The sequence below is a fragment of the Sus scrofa genome, chromosome 2, assembly GCF_000003025.6.
Source record: "Sus scrofa isolate TJ Tabasco breed Duroc chromosome 2, Sscrofa11.1, whole genome shotgun sequence".
NCBI lineage: Eukaryota > Metazoa > Chordata > Mammalia > Artiodactyla > Suidae > Sus > Sus scrofa.
The window spans coordinates 26008926-26035371 of record NC_010444.4 but is presented as its reverse complement, the minus strand read 5'-3'; the positions used below and the strand labels follow the sequence as shown (position 1 = coordinate 26035371).

At 37.4% G+C, this 26446-nt stretch overlaps 1 protein-coding gene across 1 annotated transcript in view; it reads left to right on the top strand.

The window, feature by feature from the left end:
- PDHX (pyruvate dehydrogenase complex component X) overlaps positions 1-20418 on the top strand; it is a 79942-nt gene extending 59524 nt beyond the window's left edge. Inside the window, 4 exon segments of the mRNA XM_003122869.4 lie at positions 7995-8053; positions 12048-12206; positions 16518-16582; positions 19257-20418. Coding sequence (XP_003122917.2) covers positions 7995-8053; positions 12048-12206; positions 16518-16582; positions 19257-19515 — 542 coding nt within the window. The 3' untranslated portion in view covers positions 19516-20418.

Genomic DNA, 26446 nt, shown 5'->3' with positions numbered 1-26446 from the left:
CAGGCAGCAGAGCACAAAGTTAAGAGCTAAAGGAGTAGAGCCAACATGAAGTCAGGTTTGTTTTTCTCTATCAGGATAACAGGATCTATCTTGGTGAATGTTTCATGTGTACTTGAAAAGAATGTTATGTTCTGCTTTTTGAAGCGAGTTCTATAAATATTGGTTAGGTGAAGTTGGTTGATAGTGTTGTTTTTATCTTCTATACCTTTATTGTTTTCCTATCTCTCTGTTCTATTCTTAAAAGAGTAGCATTAAAATCCTTAATTATGGTTGTAGATTTGTCTGTTTCTCTTCTTGGTTTTATCAGTTTTTGCTTCATGTATTTGGAAGATCTGTTATTAGGCACATACACATTTAGGATTTTTACATTTTCTTGATGAATTATACCCATCATATAATGTTCTGGCTGTTCTGGTATAATATTCTTTATCCTCAAACTTTTGCTGATGTTTGTATAGACATTCCAGCTTTCTTTGATTTGTATTTTTTTTTTTTTTTTTTTTGTCTTTTTGCCATTTCTTGGGCTGCTTCCGCGGCGTATGGAGGTTCCCAGGCTAGGGGTCGAATCGGAGCTACAGCAGCCAGCCTACGCCAGAGCCACAGCAACTCCACAGCAACTCGGGATCTAAGCCGCATCTGTGACCTATACACCACAGCTCACAGCAACGCTGGATCCTTAACCCACTGAGCAAGGCCAGGGATCGAACCCGCAACCTCATGGTTCCTAGTCAGATTTGTTAACCACTGAGCCATGATGGGAACTCCTGTATTTTTATATTACATCTTTTTACATCTTTGTACTCTTAATGAACTCAACGGGTTCAGTTCTGGACCATCACAATAAAGCAAATCCTTTGCCAAAACAAGGTACACCTTTTTTTTTTTTTTTTTGATTCCCAGTCATATAAAGGTTACGTTTCATCAAACTGTAGTCTATTTAGCGTACAATAACATTATGACTAAAAATATTTTATTGCTAAAAATGCTAACCATCATCTGAGTCTTCAGTGAGTTGTAGTGTTTTTGCTGGTGGAGGGTCTTGGCTTGACGTTGATAGCAATTGACTGATTAGGATGGTGATAGCTGAAGGTTAGGGTGGCTGTGGCAGTTTTTAAAAAATAAGACAACAGTGGAGTTTCTTGATTGATGCTCCTTTCACAAACAATTTTTGCAGCAACACTGCTGTTTGATAGCACTATACCCATAGTACACTTCCTTCAAAAGTGAGGTCAGTCTTCTCAAACCCTGCTGCTGCTTGATCAACTAAATTTATGTAGTATTCTAAATCCTCTGTTGTTACTTCAACAGTCTTCACACCAAGAATAGATTCCATCTCAAGAAACTACTTTCCTCATCCATAAAGAGCAACTCCTCATTCTTTCAAGTTTTGTCATGAAATTGCAGTAATTCAGACACATATTCATTTAGGCTCCACTTCTAATTCAAGCTCTCTTGCTGTTTCTACCACACCTGCAATTACTTCCTCCACTGAAGTCTTGAACCCCTCAAGGTTATTCATGAGGCTGGAGTCAACTTCCAAGCTCCTATTAATGTTGATATTTTGACCTCTTTCTATCAATTGCAAATGTTCTTAATGGCATCTAGAATAGTGACTCCTTTATGGAAGGTTTTCAATTGACTTTGCCCAGATCTATCAGAGGAATAACTGTCTATGGCAGCTATAGCTATATGAAATGTATTTCTTAAATAATAAACTTGAAAGTCAGAGTGACTCCTTAATCCAAGGGCTGTATAATGGTTGTTACCAGGAATGAAAATGACATTCACCTTATTGTACATCTCCATCAGAGTTTTTGGGTGACCAGGTGCATTGTCAATGAACAGTAATATTTTGACAGGCAACTTTTTTTTTTTCCTGAGCAGTAGGTCTTCAACAATGGGCTTAATTTTTTTTTTTTTTTTTTTTTTTTTGCTTTCTAGGGCTGCACCTGTGGCATATGGATGCTCCCAGGCTAGGGGTGGAATCAGAGGTACAGCTGCCATCCTGCGCCACAGCCACAGCAACGCCAGATCTGAGCCTGGCTGCGACCTACACCACAGCTCACACAATACTGGATCCTTGACCCACTGAGTGAGGCCAGGGATCGAACTCACATCCTCGTGGATCCTAGTTGGGTTTGTTAACACTCAGCCATGATGGGAACTCAAGCTTAAAATATTCAGTAAACCATGTTGTAAAAAGATATGCTGTTATCAAAGCTTTGTTGTTCCATTTATAGAGCACAGGCAGAGTAGATTTAGTGTAATTCTTAAGGGCCCTAGGATTTTTAGAATAGTAAATTAGCACAGCTTCAACTTAGAAATCACCAACTGCCTAACAAGAGTCAGCCTATCCTTTGAGGCTTTGAAGCTAGGCATTGACTTCTCCTCTCCAGCTATGAAAATCCTAGATGGCTGCTTGCTTGCTTGCTTGCTTACTTGCTTTTTTTCCTCTCTCTCTCTCTCTGTTTCTTTCTTTTTTTTTTGCTTTTTAGGGCCACAGTTGTGGCATGTGGAAGTTCCCAGGCTAGGGGTTGAGCAGGAGCTGCAGCTGCTAGCCTATGCCAAAGCCACAGCAACACCAGATCCAAGCCACCTCTGTGGCCTACACTGCAGCTCACAGCAATGCTGGATCCTTAACCCACTGAGCAAGGCCAGGGATCAAACCTCATCCTCACGGATACTAGTTGGGTTTGTAACCCGCTGAGCTACAATGGGAGCTCCCAATGGCGTCTTTTTTCAATGGAAGGTTGTTTTGTCGACGTGAAAATCTGTTAGTGTAGCCACCTTCATTAATGATCCTAGCTGAATCCTCCAAATAACTGGCTACAGCTTCTGTATCAGCACTTGATGCTTCAGTTTGCACTTCTATGTTACGGAGATGGCTTCTTCCCTTAACTTCATCATCCAACCTCGGCTAGTTTCAAACTTTTCTTCCGTAGCTTGTTCAACTCTCTCAAGCCTTGTAGAATTACAGAGAGTTAGGACCTTACTCTAGATTGGGCTTTGGTTTAAGGAAATATTGTGGCTGATTTGATCATCTATACAAACCACTAAAACTTTCTTCATGTCAGTAATAAAGTTGTTTTTGCTTTCTTATTATTCATGTGTTCGCTGGAGCAGCTCTTTTAATTTCCTTCAAGAACTTTGCCTTTCCATTCATTTACAGCTTTGCCAATTGGTTCAGTGCTAGAGGCCTGGCTTTTGGCCTTTCTCAGCTTTCAACATTCCTTCCTCACTAAACTTCATCATTTTTAACTCTTGATTTAAAGTGGAAGATATGTGACTCTTTCTTTCACTTGAACACTTAGAGACCACTGAATGGTTATTAACTGGCCTAATATCAATATTATATCTTGCAATAGGGAGGTCCAAGAAGAGAGAAAAAGGAACAGCCAGTCGGTGGAGCCTCCAGAACACATGCAAACATTTATCGATTACATTCACCATCATAAATGCGTGTGGTTCAAGGCACCCCCAAAACAACAGTAGTTAACATCAAGGATCACCGATCCCAGATCATCATAACAAATATAATAGTAACCAAAAAGTTTGAAATATTGCCAGAATCACCAAAATGTGACAGAGACATGAAGTGAGCAAATGCTGCTGGGAGAATGGCCCCAATAAACTTCCTTGAAGCAGCATCGCCACAAAACTTCCTAAAGGCAAAAGGCAATCAAGCAAATTTCAATAAAATGAGACACGCCTGTATTTAAACTGGTTCCTTGCAAATAGGATATAGTTGGTTCTCACTTTTTTATCCAATCCCATGTTCTCTTTTTATTAAGGTTTAAACCTTTCACATTTAGTGATTTTGTTCTTTATTTTTCCCTTGTACCATTATTGCCCTGTATTTTAATTTGTCCCATCCTTATTCTTTTGTTTCCTGTGTCTTGTCTCATTTTGGATTACTTTTTTATTTATGATTTCGTTTTATTCTCTATTTTATCTCTCGCTCTCATTATTTATTCATGTGTTTATTTTTTATGGTTTCTTTAGGGTTTACAATATAATTATCACATCTACCTTCACATTTTTATTGTACCACTTCATCTATAATGTAAACACTTTATAGTATGTGTATTCCCTCCTCATCCTTTATGCTTTATTCATATGTTTTATGTCTACATGTGATGTAAGCTCCAGAATATATATGTATATACGTATAATTTTTTTACTTTAGCAAATCAGCTATATAGTTATTTAAAGTTTTTAAAATAAAAAGTCTTTTTGTATTTGCCCATATTTTTATCATTTTTGTCATTCTTCATTTCTTTGTATGGATCCAGAGTGCTATCTGATATCACACTTCTGCCTAAAGAACTTTCTTTAATATTTCTTGTAGTACAGGTTGGCTGGCAATAAATTCTTCCAGGTTTTGTCTAGGAAAGTCTTTTTCTCCTCCATTTTTTCCTTTCCTTTAATAATGAATTCTGGTAAAATATACATGGTGTGAAATTTACCATCCTAACCATTTTCAGGCATAAAGTTCAGTGGCATCAAGTACATATTGTGTAGCTATTGCCACCATCCATGTTCACAAAACTCTTCACTGGGCAAAGCTGAAAGTCTGTACCCATTGAGCAGTAATTCCTTCTTCCCTTTATGCCTCTAGCAACCACTATTCTACTCTGTCTCTATGAATATGACTCCTATCTGATTTGAATGAAATCATATAGTACTTGTCCTTTAGCGACTAGCATATTTCTTTTTTGGGGAGTCATTTTGGGCAGCCCCATGGCAGATGGAACTCCTGGGACCGGGATCGGGAGCCACAGTCACAGTGTAAGCCACAGATGCGGCAACACCAGATCCCTAACCCACTGTGCCAGGCTGAGGATCGAACCTGCATCCCATTGGCTCCCAATATGCTGCCAATCCTGATGCACCACAGCGGGAGCTCCCTAGCTTATTTCACTTAGCATATTTATCCTCAGGGTTCATTCATAATGTAGCATGTGTTAGAATTTTCTTCCTCTTTATGACTGAGTGATACTCTATTATATATATATATACTGTTGTGAATATACCAGTGTGAACATAGATGTACAAATATCTTTTTGTGTCTCTGCTTTCAGATCTTTTGGTTATACCCCCAGAAGTGTTACTGCTGAATCTTATGGTAAATTCTAATTTTAGTTTTTTGAGTACCCTCTATACTGTTTTCCATTGTGGTTGCACCATTTTACATTCCCACTGTCAGTGCACCAGAGTTCCAGTTATTCCACATCCTCACCAACACTTACCTTTTGTGTTTTTTTTTGATAGTAGCCATTCTAATGGGTGTATCTCCTTCATTTTTGAAAGCTATTTCTGCTGGGTTTAGACTTTTGAGGGAACAGGTTTTTTTGTTTCATTATTTTACATAAAAATAGCATTATCTTCTGCTTAATGTGTTTTCCCTTGGAACTCTAATTGTAAATGTTATGTCTATAACTCGTAGATGTAAAGCTTGGTGTAACCTTAGCTCCTGAAGGGCCCCAAGAAAGTTATGATTTTGTAGTTTATTTTGCATTTCCTTTCACCTTGTTAGGATGGGCACAACTTTCTCTTGTGGCTTTCTACATCCTAAATGAAAGCAGGACTGATAGATCAGTTTAGGTACAAGCCTTTCAAACCTGACAGCTTTTAACAGTTCAAACGGAAACCTATTTCAGAGAGACGGATCAGTATTCAAAAGGTTAAGTCTGGACGCTTCCATTATAGATCTGAGATCATACTTAGTTATGATATGGAGGCTAATGCCTCTCATGAGGCAGGAAACAGTACTGTTTCAGTGGAGGTATGGATTGTTGTAATATCTTTGCGTGGTCCAGGTTTGGTATATCCTTTCAGTTAGGATTATCTGGTGTGTCTTCAAAAAGTCTACGTTGTCTGGGTATCTCCACTCCTCTTTCTTATATAAGGTTATAGCATACAACATTCTATAAGTGTGTTCCATACTTTATTTTGTAACAATATGCAAATGAGAATATTTGCTATTCCCTTCACAGTGTATTTCCTACTCTCTTCTTAATAAATGGTACTAATGGTCTCCTTTCTGTATGGAAAATTTCAATACTAAAATAAACCTTTTTCTGTAGGTTTTAAATTTCATTTAAAAATAAAGGAATTGGGAGTTCCCTTGGTGGCGCACTGGTTAACGAATCCGACTAGGAACCATGAGGTTGTGGGTTCGACCCCTGGCCTTGCTCAGTGGGTTAAGGATCCGGTGTTGCCGTGAGCTGTGGTCTAGTTCCCAGGCGCGGCTTGGATCCCACGTCTCTGTGGCTGTGGTTCTGGCGTAGGCCAGCGGCTACAGCTCCGATTCGACCCCTAGCCTGGGAACCTCCATATGCCGCAGGTGCAGCCCAAGAAAAGGCAAAAAGACAAAAATAAATAAATAAATAAATAAAGGAATTGAAAAAATCTCCTTTGCACATGTTAGATTTGAGATGCCTATTAGACATGTAAGTGGAAATGTCATGTGAGAAAGTGGCTGTATGAGTCTGAAGCTCCAGAGCCATCAGGATTAGAGATGGAATTTGGAGAAATCATTGTCATATAAAGGGTATCGAACTGAAAGGTATTACCTGGGAAGATGTCAACATTGAGAGGCAGGGACTAAATGTGAGTGAGCACAGAATGGAATAAAACCAGGAGAGTCTAGTGACACAGAAGCCAGAAAGAGAACATGTTTCAAGATGGAGAAAATGGTCAAATGTAGGAGCATGATGAGGGTGGGAGATTTTGGGTGAGGACTGTGGGTATGGGCAGTAGATTTGGAAACCAGCAGCTGGTAGGTGATTTGGGAAGTCTTTGCTGTGGACTCCCTATGGAAAGTAGACAAAGTGAGAAGGAGGCTGAGAGAGGCAAGCACAGTGACTTCATAAAGTCTTCTGTCTGCATATGTGAATTTATGCAGACCAAATCTTTTGTACGTGGTTTTCACTAAACACCTAAGCACTGGAAATCCATTTATATATTTATTCCTAAAGGGATTCTAAGCAAACCAAAATGTTTGTGTTTCTGGAGATCTGATTTGTAAGAGGTGTGTATTAGAAGAGCAGCTGACAGTTACCATGACAGTCAGGCAATATTTAGGTTTATGGTAACGAAGCCAGTGTCTTTGTGAAATCCTAGCATGCCTTTGGTATGAGCGGTTGTTCACGTAAAATTCCATTATGCTATAGTAACAGGATTTGTATATCCTGCCACATACCATTGGCTAGATCTTGATCTTAAAGTCTCTTTCTGGAAGCTGTTGCAATAAAGAATCACATGTAGTTTACATTTTCCAACGCTTTCATGCCCACTGGGAAAAGGCTTACCAGATGCTTTAGTTATGATCAGCTCTTTGGGAAGGGAGGGGGCCCCAGCTTTATCTTAAAATCATTATGTATTAAGGAAGGAAATTGATTTAAATGGATTCACCATAAAACTAGACAGAGAACCTCATTTTATTCATTGCATCAGGACCCATGCCAACATTGCTTCATCTCTGGCATTTACTGTATCCTATTTTTGTTAAGTTAAAAAGCAGCTCTTGTTTAATGCAGTAGTCCTAAATTTCTTTCATTGTACACCTCGTTAGTAAAAAGAAATTTCTGAATGTCTCCCTTCTCTTTCTCTCTCTCTCTCTTTTGTTAATTTAAAGTGACTGCATGTACCACTGTTTTGATATAATCAGGGAATTATAAAGCATATACAGGATACGAACATTTGAAAAGGATGTGGGGAAAAAAATGAATCATCATGTAAACTTCCTGACTGTACATGCCATAGACAAGGCCATTTGTCTTTTTAAGAGACACAGGAGTTGTTCTTTTCTTTCTGATTGTAGTTATAATATATCCTTTAAGTTCTTGAGTATGCTATCTGAGCAATTTAAAAGAACTGTAATCAGGCCCAGGAGTAAACTTTTACATTCATGGTTAATATTTATCCAGGACCTCAAATAATGCAAATGCTTTATTATGAACACTAATTTTAATATGCTTGTTTTCTTTCAGATGACATTAAAGTATCAGTAAATGACTTTATCATCAAGGCAGCAGCTGTTACCCTTAAGGTAAGTGGCAAACCCCACGTAATTTTGGCTTCTAAAGTAGTCTCATGTCTTGCGATTTCATATGATAAACAGAACTCTTATTTTTAAGTCACAAAAATGTTATAATTTTAGTGCTAAACGTATTCTATCGTGTAATCTCCCTCGGTTTTACAGATGAAGAAACTGAGAATTAAAAAGGCTTACAACTAATTATGGCAAAAGAAAGACTATTTAGTCTACAGATACTAATTGATTCCCCCTTCTTGTGCTAAACCCTGGGCTTCAAACATATAGTAGTGAACAAAAAGCCCGCATATTTTCAGCTCTCCTGGGACTTACAGTTTAGTGGAGAGAGGCAGATACATATGTCAGTTAATGAAAGTGCTGAGGAGCTAGAGAAAGCAGGGTGAGGGGAGAAGGTAACTAGCAGTGTTATTTTCAGTCCTTAGGGTGATCACCTGGCAGAGGCTAATTAAGGCAAGGGCTGCAGAAAGAGAGAGGGCGCCTTGTAGAGAGGTGGTAGAAGAGCACTCCCGGCAGAGGGGACAGCAGACCTGGAGGCTGTGAGGAGTGGGTTGTGTCACTCAGAGACGTGGTTCTGGGGGTGAGGTGTGTCTGGAGTGGACCTCGCAGGAGTGGGGCAGGTGGGAGATGAGGTTAAATGTAAAAGAAGAGAGGGGCTGAGGGGGCCCGAGGTGCAGGAGGCCCTGCTGGCCATGGGAAGGAGCAGGTCTTATTCAGGATCAGGAGGAAGTCTTTGGAGGAGGGTTTTGCATGAAAGACTAACATGATCTGACTTAAAACTGCTGGTGTGGAACACAGCCTGTGGGGAGGCCAGCGTGTCAGCGGGGAGCCCTTGTGGATGGTGGGACTATGGTGGTAGCCGTGGAGCTGGGGTCAAATGGAGATGCTGATGCATTTTAAAAGCAGAGCCACCCGGGTTTGCTGATGGATTGGGTGTGGAGCGTGAGCGAAAGAAAGACAGAGATTTGCAGCAGTGGCAGGAATGGAATTTTCCATCCACTACGATTGGGAAAATGGGAGAAGAGCAGCTTTGAGGCAGGGTTTGAGGCAGAATTGGGTTTGGGACAAATTAAGTTCGGGAAGCTTAATTGTGTCCCAGTGGGCGTGTCCAGAAGGCAGGTGAACGTCAGAGCCTGCAGTTCAGAGAGGTTTCTGCCTAGAGAGGTAGATCCAAAACCCAGGCTTCCTCACTTCCTGCTCAGCACCGTTTGCTGTCATGCCTTCTTTCTGTGACTAGGCTATTTTCTGGGTCACCGCTTATTAAGAGCTATATTTAAAGTACATTTAGAATTTCTCCGGTGGCTCAGCAGGTTAATGCTCTGAAGTTGTCACTGTTGAGGCTCAAGTCACTTCCGTGGTGTGGGTTCCATCCCCTGCCCAGGAACGTCCTCATGCCTCGAATGTAGCCAAATAAAATAAAATAGAAATAAAAAATAAAAATAAAAAAATGAAGTTCATTTTTAATGAATTTATAGAAATGAGAAAATGAAGTTCATTTATAATGAGTTTATTTTTATTTCCTGGAGAGTACAATCAGAATTTTAAAGGCATGCCTTTTTAGCCATTTGATATCAAAATGTTCATATGGTTTTTATCTTTTGACCAAATAATATTTTGAGTTACATTGATGATTTTCTAATTATGAATCTTTCTTGCCTTCTTCAAGTGACTCTCTAGGGATCATTAGCTATTTATTAATATTTCATTTTATATATCTGTAACAAACCATAAATTGTAATTTAAATTGTGTGCTAGCTTTTTTTCAAGCTTTTCTTTTATGTTAAATCTTTGGCTTCATAAAATAAGTTTGGATGTGTTGTCCCTTTCCTTTCTGTGTGTTTATTTCTGTATCATAAAAATTTTTATTTTTTGAAGCTTTATAGAATTCAGTAAAAGTATCTGCGTTTAGTTCTATTTTGAGGAGGGGGCCTTGGCAACTTTCCTGTTTTTTTCTCCCTCCATAATTATCAGGCTGTTTAGTTTTCAGCTTTTTCTTGAATCAATTTTAGAAATGTACATATTCGTAGAAAATCATGCATTTCCTCTGGATTTCCATACTTATTAGCCTAAAGTCATTTGCATTTGTTTCCTAACATTTAAAAAAATTTTTCGCGTTGCTGTGGCTCTGGCGTAGGCTGGTGGCTACAGCTCCAATTCGACCCCTAGCCTGGGAACCTCCATATGCCGTGGGAGCGGCCCAAGAAATAGCAAAAAAAAAAAAGGACCAAAAAAAAAATTTTTATTGGATTATAATTGACTTAAAATGTGTTAGTTTCTAGTGTACAGCAAAATGAACTGGTTATACATAGATCCATCCTTTTTCAGATTCTTTCCCTTATAGGTTATTATGGAATATTGAGTAGATTTCCCTGTGCTATGCAGTAGGTCCTTGTTACTTGTCTGTTTTATATATAGCTGTGTGTATATGTTAATCCCAGCCTCCTCATTTAGCGCACACACACCCATGTTTCCACTTTGGTAGCCATTTTAGTTTAGTTTCTAAATCTTTGAGTCTGTTTCTGTTTTGTAAGTTCTTTTGTATCATTTTAAAAATTAGATTCCATGTATTAGTGATCTCATATGATATTTGTCTGACTTCACTTCGTATGATAATTTCTGGGTCCATCCATGTTACTGCAAATGGCGTCATTTCATTCCTATAAATTTTTAAAGTCCTCAGTGCCTGGGGTTTAGTCTGAACTCCGTTTCACTTTTATTACTACATATTTGTATTGTCACTCCTTTTACATTGTTTCATTATGTGTTCCTTCCTTCCTTTTCCTAGGTTTATTTTGGTTAGAAATATTTTATTAGAAAACTTGAGTGTGTAATTCATTATAATTACTTTTTATTCCTAAGAAGGTTTAAGATGCTTTCCCTTTGAAAGCTTTATCCCAGAGGTTTTTGTTACATAACTTTCTAATTAAATTTATTTGCCAGATACTCATTTATGAAAGTTGTTTTTTTTTTTCTTCTTTTACTTCATTGTTGGTCTGTGAAGAATTTAAAGTCTTCTAAGGAGTTGGGACATTACTGTTTATTATTTTGACATAGTGGCATTGGTGAATGGAAGAGTTGAGCCTTGAAAGATGGAGAAGTGAAAAGAGCAATTAACAGTGATGAAATGGAAGTGAATGTAGCATAACAGTGAGACGCCTGAGGAAAGTGAAAATCCATCTTAGGGGAGTGGTCAGAAGTAAAATTTGATAGATTGGATGGAATCAAATTGTGGTTTGCTGTGCTTACTAAATGACTTACTATGAGTTTTGGACCTTAGTAGAAAGCAGTGAATTTTTGAGAGGAGAAATTATTTCTTGATTTCTATTTTTGGCATCATTTTCTCATGTGCTATTTGGCAACTTTATCAATACACAGTTTCCAGGCATTTAGTCATTTCCTCTGTTTTTTTCTTTTCATCCTTAGTGAAGTTGTATGTATATTAAATATATACATGCTCATATATAGAAAATGGCATATGTTTATGAAGCCTAGGAAACCGCTCTTAAAAAGAGTAGTCATTTATTAAGGGGCCTGCTAATATCTCCCAGGGCTACCATAGAATATCAGGTTTCCTCATGCCACAGAAATAAAGTGATTGAATGTCCTTACCCCTCCACCCTCCCCTCTTCTCCTCAGGGTCATGTCGGTCATCATGTGAGGCAAGAGGGTTAACAAACATTAAATACTTCCTAGCAATTAGGTTTAACAAAGGAAGCCCCTTTCTTAACCATGATATAAAAAGATCCAAATGTACATCGTCAGAAGTTCCTCATGCTTGCTTCAAAAAAGACTATGTTTAGTTATTCTTCTCAAAAATAAAGTCTGTTCAACATAGAGGTCCAAACTGCTTATTTCAAATCAAATTTTTATTTATTTTCTTCAGTCTAGCTCTATGCACTTTTAAAAATAATAATGTTAGTTATTTTTCTGTAACAACCTTGGTCTCCAGCTACTTCTTTAGTAACGTGTTTTTTCCACTTCTGCTTTCTAGCAAATGCCAAACGTTAATGCGAGCTGGGATGGAGAGGGCCCCAAGCAGCTACCTTTTATTGACATTTCAGTGGCGGTGGCAACAGATAAAGGTTTAATTACCCCAATCATAAAAGATGCTGCTGCTAAGGGTCTACAGGAAATTGCTGACTCTGTAAAGGTAGGTCTTAAGCAATACCGTACTTTCAAAACATTAGAATTTGCCTTCTAGAAAAGTCTTGATATGATCTGGTTACACTCAGATATGTATATCTTTGTGTGATATATATTTTTGGTATTTCTGGAGTTCCCGTTGTGGCACAGTGGAAACAAATTCAACTAGGAACCATGAGGTTGCGGGTTCAATCCTTGGCCTCGCTCAAGGATCCAGTGTTGCTGTGAACTGTGGTGTAGGTTGCAGACGCGGCTCGGATCTGGCATTGCTGTGGCTGTGATGTAGGCTGGCAGCTGTAGCTCCGATTAGACCCCTAGCCTGGGAACCTCCATATGCCGCAGGTGCAGCCCTAAAAAGCAAAAAAAAAAAAAAAAATTTAATAATAAATATTTTTGGTATTTCTGAGTGATTACCCGTTATGTATATAGGTTTTTATCCAGGTATAACCCATTTTAAGAACATTTTACATTCAGAAATCCAGAAGCAAACATACATATAAGTTAGGAACAACTGCTTTATTTCCCAAAGTCTATAATTCAACTTTCTAAAGATGGTATTTTAGATAGATTTTAAAGTTAAAGCTGAAACTATATTTCTGTGAAAGTGGTAATGGACAGACCTCACTTTTTACAGCATTTTGTTCTTAAAAGTTTATTTTATTCATTTCCTCTCTAGAATTGAGACCAGTAAACATACTTAGTGCTCCAGGAGCAAAAGTACTTTATTCTTTCTGGACTCCTTTAAAAGCAGTTTTGTCAGTCCAATATGGAAGAATCAGATTTCACCAAAAATATCGCATTGAATAGGGAAGAACACAGGTCTTAGGTCAGCTCTGACAACCTCAGTGCTTTCCAAGGGTATTTTTTGGCAGAAGTATCACAGGTCGTAAAGTGTTAACTTTGCAAATTTCCGATTCAGTTGAACAGGTGATTGTTTTTTCATTTATCAAGGACCTGTGGTATGTATTGTGGTAAAATAAGTTATAAGGGGGATAAAAGTAGAAGCTGACTTCTTTGGGAAGCTATATAAATATGTTGCCCTACTTGCCCCAAATATATAAATGAGAGTAAGGTAACCTGGTTTAAGAGGCATAGCCTTGTATCATAGAGTTAAATATAACTAGAGAGGACCTTAGTGGAGTGGACATATTTAAATCTTTCTTCACTCCTCTTTGGAAAGATTTGCAGACTGTTTTTATAGATAAAAATGCAGCTGTTTTTCTTAATTGAGAAGTGGTATTTGGCCACTTCAAAAGCTAAAGTGGTAGAGGCTGGTTTTCTAGGATCCCGGATGCCTTTGTTTCTAAATGGTTTTTAGCAGCAGTGAGAATACATGTATTTTCATGGTTTTGTGAAATTCCATTGAGATTAGGTCAGATTGCAGAGTCTCCTTTAACTGTAGAGTTAAAAATCATTATAGGAAAGTTCTTTGATTCTAAGCAGTTTACCAATTTTAGTTCTGTATTAGAGTTCTGCAAGCAGCTACGTTAGCATTCCCTATTCCTTGGATCCTAAAAGAACCTAAGTTGAGGTGGTAAGAATGTAGTGTCAGCAGCCTCTCAGCAGTGGGAAGGGCAGTCCCAACCCATGGAATATGCCAGGGCCTCTGGTCATCCTTGAGCATTTCCTGTAATTTCCAGCAGCTCTTAGGTTTGCTGCACTCAGAAGCTACTCTTCTGAGCTTCCCATTCTACCTGCTTCTCTCCTGCTCTGCCATCTGCCATCAGCAGTCCACTTTCCCATATCTTATGATGTACCAGACGCTAGCCTAAGTGCTTCATTTAATCCTATTAGCCCTGTGGTATAGTTGGAACCTTAACTTCCCCAGTTTGAAAATGAGGAAACTGAGTTTTAGCACCTTTAAGAAATTTGCCCACAGTGTTGCAACTAGAAAGCAGTAGAAGTGAGATTTATTTAAACTCAGGCCTTTCTCAGTTCAAATGCCACTTTCTTAATAAGCCTTCCGTGGCTTCCATAGCTAAAGTAGCTTCCTGACATTACCCCATTGATTGTGTTCCTAAGGTTTATCAGTCTTTGAATTTACCTTGTTTATTTATTTATTTTTTTGTCAGCCCTTTTATGTTCCCCACTGTCTGATGTTGACTGTCTTCTTCATTGCTGTATGTCCAGTTTAGAAAGTGCTTGGAAAATAGTAGTTTCTCAGTGAATTTATTTAAAAGAAAATTATCAATAAAAACTGGTATTGACAATTTTTTAAGGAATTTGTGGCTATCTATCCATGGACCCCAGGTTAAGAACGCCTGCACCAAGTCCTTTTTGACCCTCCGTAATCCAAAGGGTGTCAATATGTGGGGCTACAAGCATGCCTCAGCCAAGTTCAAATTTGTATTCCCTCAATAAAGTAATACTTCAACGAGGCTTAGATCCCTGTCTGTTCTGTGTTAATTATAACAGTTATAAGAGGCAGAGGCAAAGTCTACCTCGTTAATACCCAGTAAATTTTTTGAATGAATTGGTAAGGTATTAATATGCTTTAGAAATAATTTATTAGTCAGCTTATATTATGTTCTGTCACTGGATGGTTCAGGTAGCATGTGCTTTGCTTTTTAAGCTCACATTACCAGGAAATATCAGATTTAGGTATTTTCAAAATCAGTGATCCTCATCAGAATCTACTCTAGTTCCAAACTCTTAAGAATCCATTGAAGGAATAGCCTGCTGATGTATTTTTGTTCCGAGGGATTTTTGGAAGTGTATTCTATGTGCTTGCAATCTGTTTTTGATTTGTTTTAGCCTGGTAACTCATCAGGATGTGCTGAGATCATCTTCCCTCAGAGAAATGCCTTTCAAAGTTCTTGTGTTATGTGCCTGTTCAAATCATGTGAGGTTAGATTGCTTAAGGCAGGAAAATGCATTTGTAGATTGTTCTAGTTCTGATATTCCAAGGACTGTGCAAGTCTAAATTCATCTCTTAATATTCATTTTGGATCCAAAGAGTTTCATAAGCAACTATATCCAAAAAATCTATTTGGCAGTAAGACACAGTGATGTGTTGAGATCATTTTTACATTTTTAAAGAATGTTTTATTTTTAAAAAATGAAATCATCTATGGTTTAAAATTAAATAGTTATTAGTGGTGATTGTAATTATATCTGTTAGGACTATAATACAGAATATTAAGTAAGACCTGATGTATATCATCTACCCAAATGACAAAAGCTTCATTTTAACCTACTCTCCCCCATAAAATAATTCTTTATTAGTTTTTCGTATGTAGTAACTCTATCTCTTTGCTTTTAAAGAGTTGAAACATAAAAATTAAGTCTGGTTAATTAGCAAGTGCAAGTATAGGAAAATTCTCTACTTTGCTCCTGTCACTCTGAGTGTTATGTCTTCTCTAAGTTTTTTAGACATCAGTTTTGTTGGAGTGATACGAAATTACTACATCCTTATATGTTCCTTATGTTCTTTGTGGTCGTTTAAATTAGACTGGCTCATTCAGTAACTGCTTTAGATATAGGATCAAGAACAACAACAAAAAAATGTGTACTTTTTAAGGTTTTGTCATTCCACTTCTGAGAATTTATGTGAAATCATCCAAAAGAAATAAATGAACCAATTACAACACTAGGAAAGTGACTGACTTGTGGCAGATGCAGTCTTTAAAATGTTAAACTGATGTTAAATAATCAGTTATAAAGAATAATAACACAGAGGTGCTTATAATATTGCAAAGTAAATATAAAATTCTGTGAATTTTTAAAACTCTGAAGTTTTTATATATATATACTTCATAAACTTTATAAATATATAGTTTTAGATATATGTATACACACACACATATATAATGGGCAAAAAAAGAAGCAGACACTGAAAGATAAAAATCGATGTGTTGGTTGTGAATTTATTGCCATTGAATAACTTATTTAAAAGTTACCTAATTGATAAGAATGCCTCTTTTAATACTTTGCCTTACAAGAAAAAAATTTTATAGGCAAAAAAGAAAATTGCATTGTTACATAAAAAAGCCACTGAAACATTCTACATAGTATATAACGTAATTCTAATATTTGAAGAATTTTTAAAGGGAAGTTATTTTTCTGGAGTTTTGATTCACATGTTTAGCTTCTTGGATTATCTGTGCTCTAACTTACTCATTTCTTTTCGTGTGTTATATACAGATGTATATGTGTATATACATATGTGTATGTACGCACATATATACATTTGTAAACATTTCTTATAAAGTCAAATCAAGGCATATCAGAGATGAGTGTCCCCTATACAAATATTTCAAGTGACAAAATCAACTGTATAACATAATGTCGATTGTCATACTGTTTCTGTTTTTCTCAGGCTCTGTCAAAGAAAGCCAGAGATGGAAAATTGTTACCTGAAGAGTACCAAGGAGGATCTTTTAGGTAAAATTTAAACTCTTACTTATTGGTAGCATTAAACAGATATAAAACTTATGAGGTGCATGTCAACCTGTTTTGTTTATTTTCTGAAACTTTCTTTTTATTTTAAACTAAATGTCATACTTTATTTAGACAAGAGAATATGTGAAAATATTCTTCAGACGGCTTAGGTGTTTATATCAGAGCTAGTAGAAATCCATTGGGGTTAGTTAACCCATTCAGATGTTCATAGAATGACATTCCGGGTCTGCCATACGATAGATTTATAAACCTCAACTACTTTTTTTCTACTTTTGATTTATTTTAAGGTACTATGGGGAAAATATTAACACTTGGCCCAAGTTATTAGCAACTCTATTTTTGTTTAATTATAACTTAACATACAGTAGAGTACACTGAGTATAGCTAGAACATTTTGCAAAGTGGAGAAACCTGTGTAACCAGCCAAAGCAAGATAATGAACACTGCCTGCATCCCATAAGCCTCTCTTGATCTTTCCTAATTCTCACCTCCTCAAGGGTGACCATTATTCCAAATATTAGCACTAAAGATTTGTTTTTACTAGCTTGATCCTTATATAAATACACATTCCTCAGTGTCTGACTTCTTTCACGTCAACATGAATGTGAGATTACCTATGTTGTTGTGTGTAGCAGTCATTTATTTATTATTGCAGTTATAGTATTCTGTAGTAGGCTATATAAATATGCTAGTATTCATTTCACTGTTGTTGGACATTTGTGTTTATAGTTTGGTAGTATTACAAATAATGATGCCATGAACCTTCTTATTAGTATCTTGTGGTGAATGTGTGTATTTTTATTGTCTAGACCTGAAAGTAGATTGCTGGGTTAGTAGCTTTCATAGATCCTGCCAGAGGTTATCCAAAATGGTTATACCATTTTTTACTTCCATCAACAGTATGTGAGAATTCCTGTTGCTCCAAATTATTAATACTTAGTATTGTTAGGATTTACATTTTAATGTGAATTGGTGTGGTACTCTTTGTGGTCAGAGACATGCAATTAATGATGTTGAGTACTGTGTTTTGTTTTCTTTCATTTTGTTTTTGATTTCGAGGGCTGAACCTGTGGCATGTGGAAGTTCCCAGGCTAGGGGTTGAATGGCAGCTGTAGCGGCTGGGCTGTACAACAGCCACAGAAACGAGGGATCTGGGCCACATCTACGACCTACTCCAGAGCTCATGGCAACACCAGATCCTTAACCCCCTGAGGAGACCAGGATCAAATCCGCATCCTCATGGATACTAGTTGGATTCCTTTCCACTGAGCCATGGTCGGAACTCCCATGAATACTGTTTTCATTTATCTCTCAGCAATTTAGGTATCTGCTAACTCAAATAAAATACCTTTTGAAGTTTTTTGTCTGTTTTTAAAAATGTTTTATAGGCATTCCTTTTTCAAGATACATACTTTTGTAGGGTATATATTATTTCAAATAACCTTTTCCTACTTTGTATCTTGCCTTTGAAACTACTTTCTTGATGGTGTTTTTTGATGAACAGTTCTGAATTTTAATAAAGTCCTATTTATCAGTATTTTTCTTTATGGTTAGTACTCTTTATTTTCTGCTAGAAATTGTCTTTCCCAGAGTCATGAAGTTATTCTTCTCTTTACCTCGTAGAAGCCTTATAACTTCTCACATGTAGATTGTAATCCGTATGAAATCAGACTTTATCTGTCATGGAGAGATAAAGGTCAGGATTCTCTTTTTATTCCCATGTGGATAATTAATTGATTCAGCCTCAGTTATTGAAAAGCTTACTTGAGAAAGTGATCATGGATGTTTGGTCTTTTCCTGTGTTCTCTCTTCAATTGGCCTGTTTGTCCTTCCCTTGCTTAATACCAGCAAACTACAACTTTTGATATCTGATCATGAAAATCTTCCAATTTTGTTCATCAAGATTGTCTTTCCTGGCATTGTGTTTCCAAATAAATTTCAGAATCAAGTTGTCCTTTTTGTACACATACATACACACATACATACCAACCATACTGGCGTTTTGATTGAAATTGCTTTGAATCATTTGATCAGTTTAAGGAGAATTGACATCCTTGAAGTGTTGAGTCTTCCATTTAGTGAACATGGTATAACCATTGTTCACTTAGTTCCCTGATTTCTTTCAGTTTTGTTTTGAATTTTTTTGTTTAGAGGTCTTATGTATGTTTCATTAGCTGTATTCCTAATTTTTATACTGCTGTAAATGATATTTTTAATTTTATTTTAGAATTAAAGCAACTCGTGTGTAAATATAAGATAAATTTTTATATTGACGTATTATCTAGTAATTTAGCTAAAATTCATTTTTTAATCTTACTAGCTATCTGTAGAGATCTAAATTTTCTTTGTATCCAATCAGTTCATCTGTGAATAATAAAGGTTTTTTTTTTTCTAGTCCTCATACCTTATATGTCTTTTTCTTGCCATATTCCTCTGCCCTAGGACTTGCAGCTCAATGCCAAATAAATGTTTATATTAGATGCACTATTTTTATGTGTTGATGCTTGTTTTTCAATACCATTGTAAACGATACTGTTTGTCCTTGGTCTTTGTATAACTTGGTATAAGGTTCTGTGGCACAGTTTTTTAATAAAGTAAAAATACATGACTCTTGATTAAGGACATCCCACCTTCAGAGCTTTCTGTTTTCCCCTAGTATTTCCAACTTGGGGATGTTTGGCATCGATGAATTTACTGCAGTGATCAACCCTCCGCAAGCCTGCATCTTGGCTGTTGGGAGATTCCGACCTGTGCTGAAGCTCACTCAGGATGAAGAGGGGAATGCCAAGCTGCAGCAGCACCAGCTCATCACCGTCACAATGTCAAGCGACAGCCGAGTGGTAGATGATGAACTGGCCACCAGATTTCTTGAAAGTTTTAAAGCAAACCTGGAGAATCCTTTCCGACTTGCCTAGTCCTCTGAGATAAGAAGTTGGTCTTTGACTTCGTCAATTGTATAGCTATTACTGAAAAACTTACACTATACGAAAACGATTAGGTATTTAAGTGTGAAGTGGATGAAATGTTTATTTATTTAAGATGAAAGAGTTTGACCCAGGTTATCCTCTTTATCAACCCGGGTTTAATGTTATAGAACTAAGTAACAAGCTGTAACTAAGAAGAAAGAGAACATTTGGTTAGTCAGATCCATTTTTAATTTAACCACTGGTGCTGTACAAAATGGATGTTAAACTAGGTGTCAATTAAATCGTATGTTTGGCTCATTGGAGCATTTTAGAATAATTGAGAATGTATAATATATTGTAAAGTCAACTAATTGGTAGAACTCTACCTTAGTTGTGTTGAAGTTAGAAGCGGTCTTCAAAGAGATGCCCGTTAACGTAGCAGTGGGACCTCACTTCTACAAGCACTGCTCTAGCTATACTTGAACAATTTAATATGTACAGAAGTTTATTCTGGATACTAGTAAATAAGAATCACACTGTATTAGGGGTTGTGGCAACATTATTGGATTTTTTTTTATGTATATAAAGCCATATGTTTTAGAGTGGTTTCTATCAGTCCTATTTTACACATCTATGACACTGTGAACTAAAAAAGAATTAAAGAAAAATCAAAAGTGAAGAAAAAGAGACCAAAAATTTTGTTTGTTTCAATAATAAACTATAGTTAAAATACCTAAATAAAATTCAGAAATAAACTGCTCACCTTCATACTGAGTTGGAACATATTTTAAAAAATTATGCTATTTCCTACCAAACATTTTAAGTTAGTTTTGATGTAAACACAAAATGTTGTTTCATAGTGCATTTTAATCATGTTTATATTGCAAAATAAAAATGTAAAAAAAAAGTAAACATTTGTGTTGTATTTTACATGTTAGGGCACAGAGATTTAGTGCCTTGAAGTAGATTAGTAATTTCCCTGGAACAGTTTAAAAGGGACTCTATAGGAGGAAAAAGAATTTAAAATTACAGTTGACCCTTGAATCACTCAGGGTTAGGGGTGTGGACCCATGAAATGGAAAATCTGTGTGTAAGTTTATGGTTGACTCTCATATCCATGGTTCCCCATCTGGGGATTCAGTCATCTAGGGCTCGAGTAGGTCTACAGTACGTATGGATTGAAGAAACTCTGTGTATAATCAGACATGCGCAGTTCAAAACCATGTTCAAGGGTCCACTGTAAAATTAGGAAAATAATGGATGTGGAGTGTAAAACTTTGGAAAGAGAGTAGAAGGCCTATGAAGCTTGTGAGAACTGTCCCTTTTATTCCATTGATAAGATGAAAATTTGCCCGATTGTTGTAAAGGTTAGAAGAGCTTAATATCTCTCTTTTAACAACTCTGCTACATCTGACAAGGTAATCATAACCAGAGTGGGATGATGATTTAAATAACCAGTCACAGAAAGACTCATGTTCGTGTTTGCTGCCATGAATCACCAAGAGAGTGACTGTGTCGTCCAAGCTGTGTGCTATGGCACGATGAGCAAGTTAGGCTCTCACAAAAGAGCTTTCTGAAATGCTTAGAGCCCCAGTACATCAACTGCTAAGAAATGCTTATTCCACTCAATTTTAACAAGCCGTTTTTTATAAACAATCTCCAGACCTTTTGTCATATTGAGTTATACTGCAAATTGTAACCAAGTGCTATTTACAAAATAACTTTGATGAGTTACATTGATTTTCAGTCAGTTTTAACTAAAATTTTTTTTCTCTTAATTTTTATATCTGAGGAATAGGGCATGAGACAGCCGTAGGTCACCATCAATCCCTGGGAGTTCTGTTTTTCCAGTGGTCGACACACTTAAACTCTAGTGCATCTGTTTCCCTGTAGGTGACATGGGCGATGATCCCCACTCCCGCCTGCCTTAGAGAGCTGCGGCGAACCGCGCAGGAGAAATGCTGTATAAATTCAAGACATTTCCATTCTTCGTGGATGTCACAGCCAGGTTTTCACGTAATCAGTTGTTTCTCATGGTTTGACTTTTGGTGCAAATGCCCATTCATTCTGACTAAAAGTATTTTCTCCAATGTGTTACGCTGCTTAGGTTTATGTAAGAAATTGCCATTTCTAAAAATAATTCTGTTGCAGCATGAGGTCAGAGAATAACACGGATTTGAGAAGAGGGTGTGGTGCCCTTGACTGGGATCGTAGCAGAGAATGAACTGTGTGCTGTATGAGCAGACTGTCTCCCACATTATAAATTTATATTTATTTATTTATACTTATATTGTATAAATATACAATATATATTTATACAATATATTTATTTTGTATTTATATTTATTTGTACTTTTACCCTCATTTAAATAAGGGAAATGACCTAAATGTTGGGAAGACTTTTACAGAAAAAGCAACACATTTAGTTAATACCTGAAAATATCAAGGAGTGTTAGAATTTCAAAGTCAAAACAGCTCCGCTTCTCCCTAACCGCAACTTCTAGTTAACATTTCCAGCTACAGTTTGTTCATTGACCATTTTTGTGGAAGATTAAGATCTTCAGTACACAGCTGGCCAGACTCCCTTGTTTAAAACATTACTAAGAATTTTCTGTATTCTGGTAGAATGATCTTTTATGCACTGTCAAATGAACCTTCTTAGAATTTTCTTTTCTTTTTGCATTTTGGACTTAATATCATACTAAATTGTACAGGCCAGCTGTTGCAAAAGTAAAACTAGTTTCCTAACCTTTTATTGAAAGATAGGTGGTGCTCTAAGTTAATATGTTGTAGTTAGAGTGTGGGAGAAAAATTACAATGGCAGTTAACTTTTAGTTTTCAAGGAAAATTTGTCCTCATTACCCATTGCATCATGACGGACTTTATCTCAGGCGAAGTGGAGCAATGAAAGAACCAAGTGTGCTGCAGGTAAGAATTAACCATTATTTATAATGTGCTGTTATTAACGGGAAACTCTTGTTGACTTTTGAAAAGGGAAGTAACAGGGCACACTTAACTTTAGGATTAGTCTGGCCATTGTATGCAAAGGAAGTCAAAACAGGGTCAAGGGCAACCGTCAGCAGAACCAGCTAGAAGCATTTGCTATAATGAAAGCTTCAGTGAATTAGATTCGTACCAGGTCAGGTGGCTTTAAAGAAGGGAGAAATGTAAGAATATTTGACATGTTTGTTTGCTGTGGTATATTAGAAATCCACAGGTGGGTGTGTGCCTTCAGGGAATGCGGCAACAGTGATGCTGTTCCCCAGTGCAAAACACAAGTCCTCCACGGCCCCCATCACCAGTGTATAAAAGGTTAAGATTCTGATGTGTTATGTTCAGCAAGTGGTGTATTTCAGGATTAGACTGTTCATAAATGGGAAACGCAGCAGTCCTCTAATAAAATCATTGTAAATAGTTATAGATTGTTTTCGAAATTGACATTCTAGGGTCTCTTATTGATTTCAAGAGCTGGGGACAGGCAGGATGTAGTTTGTCTAGACTCGCGTAATATTGAAGACACCATTTAATTGAAATTATAAGGTATATAAAGATGTATTTTGAAAAACCATTAGCCTCTGTTAGTGGCAGTCTTTTATTTCTTTGATCATATAAAGTTTACTTTCACTTTTTATCATTTATCTGTATTTGCAAACAAATCCAAGCAGTCTTTTTTTTGTGGGGGGAGGGGCTCACCTGCGGCATACGGAGGTTCCCAGGCTAGGGGTCTAATTGGAGCTACAGCTGCTGGCCTACACCATAGCCGCAGCCACGCCAGATCCAAGCCCCGTCTGCAACCTTCACCACAACTCATGGCAGCACTGGATCCTTAACCCACTGAGCGAGATCAGGGATCAAACCCACAACCTCATGGATCCCAGTTGCATTTGTTTCTGCTGCAGGAACTCCCCAAGCAGTCTTTTTCTTCCCAGTTAAGTAGCTACTTTTTAAACCTCTAATTTTAACCTCTGCTATGTATGATATATACTGTTAAGAGAAACTTGGACTTTTATTAAAAGCTGAGAAATTATTAGCAAAATCATAAATTAGTGATGATTTCCCTTTATTCACACCTTAAATAACTTATTTTCCTGAAATGTCTTTGTTTATGAAATTATTACTCCTGTCACTAAAAAAATAGGTCTTTAAAAATAAGATAAAATTATTAGTCATAGCACTTCATAAAGCGTAAAGTATTATATAAATAGGTCAATTTTTTTTTTCCTGCTGTACAGCATGGGGATCAAGTTACTCTTACATGTATACAGTTTTCCCCCACCCTTTGTTTTGTTGCAATATGAGTATCTAGACATAGTTTTCAATGCTACTCAGCAGGATCTCCTTATAAGTTGTATCTGATAACCCCAAGCTCCTGATCCCTCCCACTCCCTCCCTCTCCCATCTGGCAGCCACAAATCTATTCTCCAAGTCCGTGATTTTCTTTTCTGTGGAGATGTTCATTTGTGCTGGATATTAGACTCCAGTTATAAGAAATATCATATGGTATTTGTCTTTGTCTTTCTGACTCATTTCACTCAGTTCCATCCATGTTGCTGCAAATGGCATTATGGCATTCTTTTTTATGGCTGAGTAGTATTCCATTGTGTATATATACCACATCTTCCGAATCCAATCATCTGTTGATGGACATTTGGGTTGTTTCCATGTCCTGGCTATTGTGAATAGTGCTGCAATGAACATGCGGGTGCATGTGTCTCTTTTAAGTAGAGTTTTTTTGTCTGGATATATGCCCAAGAGAGGGATTGTGGGGTCATATGGAAGTTCTATGTATAGATTTCTAAGGTATCTCCAAACTGTTATCCATAGTGGCTGTACCAGTTTACATTCCCACCAGCAGTGCAGGAGGGTTCCCTTTTCTCCACAGCCCCTCCAGCACTTGTTATTTGTGGACTTATTAATGATGGCCATTCTGACTGGTGTGAGGTGGTATCTCATGGTAGTTTTGATTTGCATTTCTCTTATAATCAGCGATGTTGAGCATTTTTTCATGTGTTTGCTGGCCATCTGTGTATCTTCCTTGGAGAACAGTCTATTCAGGTCTTTTGCCCATTTTTCCATTGATTGATTGGCTTTTTTGCTGTTGAGTTGTATAAGTTGCTTGTATATTCTAGAGATTAAGCCCTTGTCGGTTGCATCATTTGAAACTATTTTCTCCCATTCTGTAAATTGTCTTTTTGTTTTCTTTTGGGTTTCCTTTGCTGTGCAAAAGCTTTTCAGTTTGATTAGGTCCCATTGGTTTATTTTTGCTTTTATTTCTATTGCTTTGGGAGACTGACCTGAGAAAATATTCATGAGGTTGATGTCAGAGAGTGTTTTGCCTCTGTTCTCTTCTAGGAGTTTGATGGTGTTAAATAGGTCAAATTTTTAATCACGAAAGTAGCACTTGTTCTACACTTCCTATCAGCAGTGTGATAAGGAGTGGCATTTATCAGGCAGCTGTAGGATGGTACTTAATAAATTACTGTCCTTCTCAATGGAGTACTGGTCGTACTTTATTTCCAATGAGTACTCCATTTCTAAATAGAGTAGTCTATGTACTTTATTTCCCAAGTTTGCGCACATAAATCAAGAGTACTTTAAGCCTGGTTTCAGCTTCTTCTATAAATTACTGTGCTCTCGGTAAAAACCTTGTTTCTGCGCCTCAATATTCTCTTACCTTTAAAATGAGGAAACAGGAAGGAAAATTAACAGTTGCTTATCTTGTTTAATCTTCTCAATTCTGTAACGTAGGTATATCCTACTTTACAACCATCATCACAAGACAGGAAAAGGAAACAAGCTTGGGGATTATGTTACTGAACCAAAGGCACACAGCTCAGAAAGGTCACAACTGGGATTTGAACCTAGGTCTTTGCAGCATCAAAATTCAAGCTCACCACATTGCAGTATACCGCTTCCTAGGCTGTCTTATTGCTGATGAGGTAGTTCTCTATTCAGAGATGGCATTTTCCACTTGTAGTAATTGAAGGTCCTGTTCTTCTGTAGTAAAATGTGTCTCAATATGACCACCCTTAAATCAATGCATATTTTCTCTGTACTAGTTCTCTCTGTGATTGTACACAGAAAGTGCTAGAGATTTTTGTTTTCATTACAGACAACTACTGTTAACCTGAAATGCTGAAGTTAAATGTCATAACTTCTACCCCTGAATAGAAGGCTTAGAAAAATAAAAGCTTCCACGAAATTAGGGACTTAGTACCTCTAAGGATTAAAAAAAAAAAAAAAATGATGTAGAACATTTTACTTTACATAGATGTCCTTAATCCACGTTCGTTACGAGCTAAAGTTCATTACATCAGTTTTTCTTTTGAAGGCTCTGGGCTTCTATTTTGATGACTGTATCAGTCAGGGTCCATACTTCTCTTTTGACCACCTTACCAGTCAGTGTCCAATGTGTGCAGCCTATGCGTGACAGATTCATTGCATTGCCCAGGCCAGGTCTGTCTGCAGTCGCTGGGAAATGCAAGGCCACCCTGCTGGGCACAGGTCAGCCCCAGCTACTGGGCTGGTGCACTGAGGAGGTCATGGTGGGACAGCAAGTTGGGGACCTGGAGCACATGGTGTCTGTGTTGGGAGGGCCCTGTGGGAAGGTGGTCACCAGGCTGAGCTGGGACTGCCATTCTGGGCACGTGCAGGGGCAGAGCATCACTGGATGCTGTTCCACACCTGATGAGTAGCCAGCAGCAGCTAGAACTGACAGTGTCTCTCAGGTGCCTTCTGCTGAGAAACTTACCATGCTTGCTATAAAGGAGAAATGCTTGGAAGTGTCATCAGTTTGTGCAGTAGTTCAGAGCAGCTGTCAAGGTACCACTGAATCTTAGAAATGATAAATTGGTGGCTGGCACCACAGCCCAGCCAGACAGGCTGGGAAGTAAAATGTGATCTTATAATTTGGAATAACGCCAAACAATAAGGCATCTCA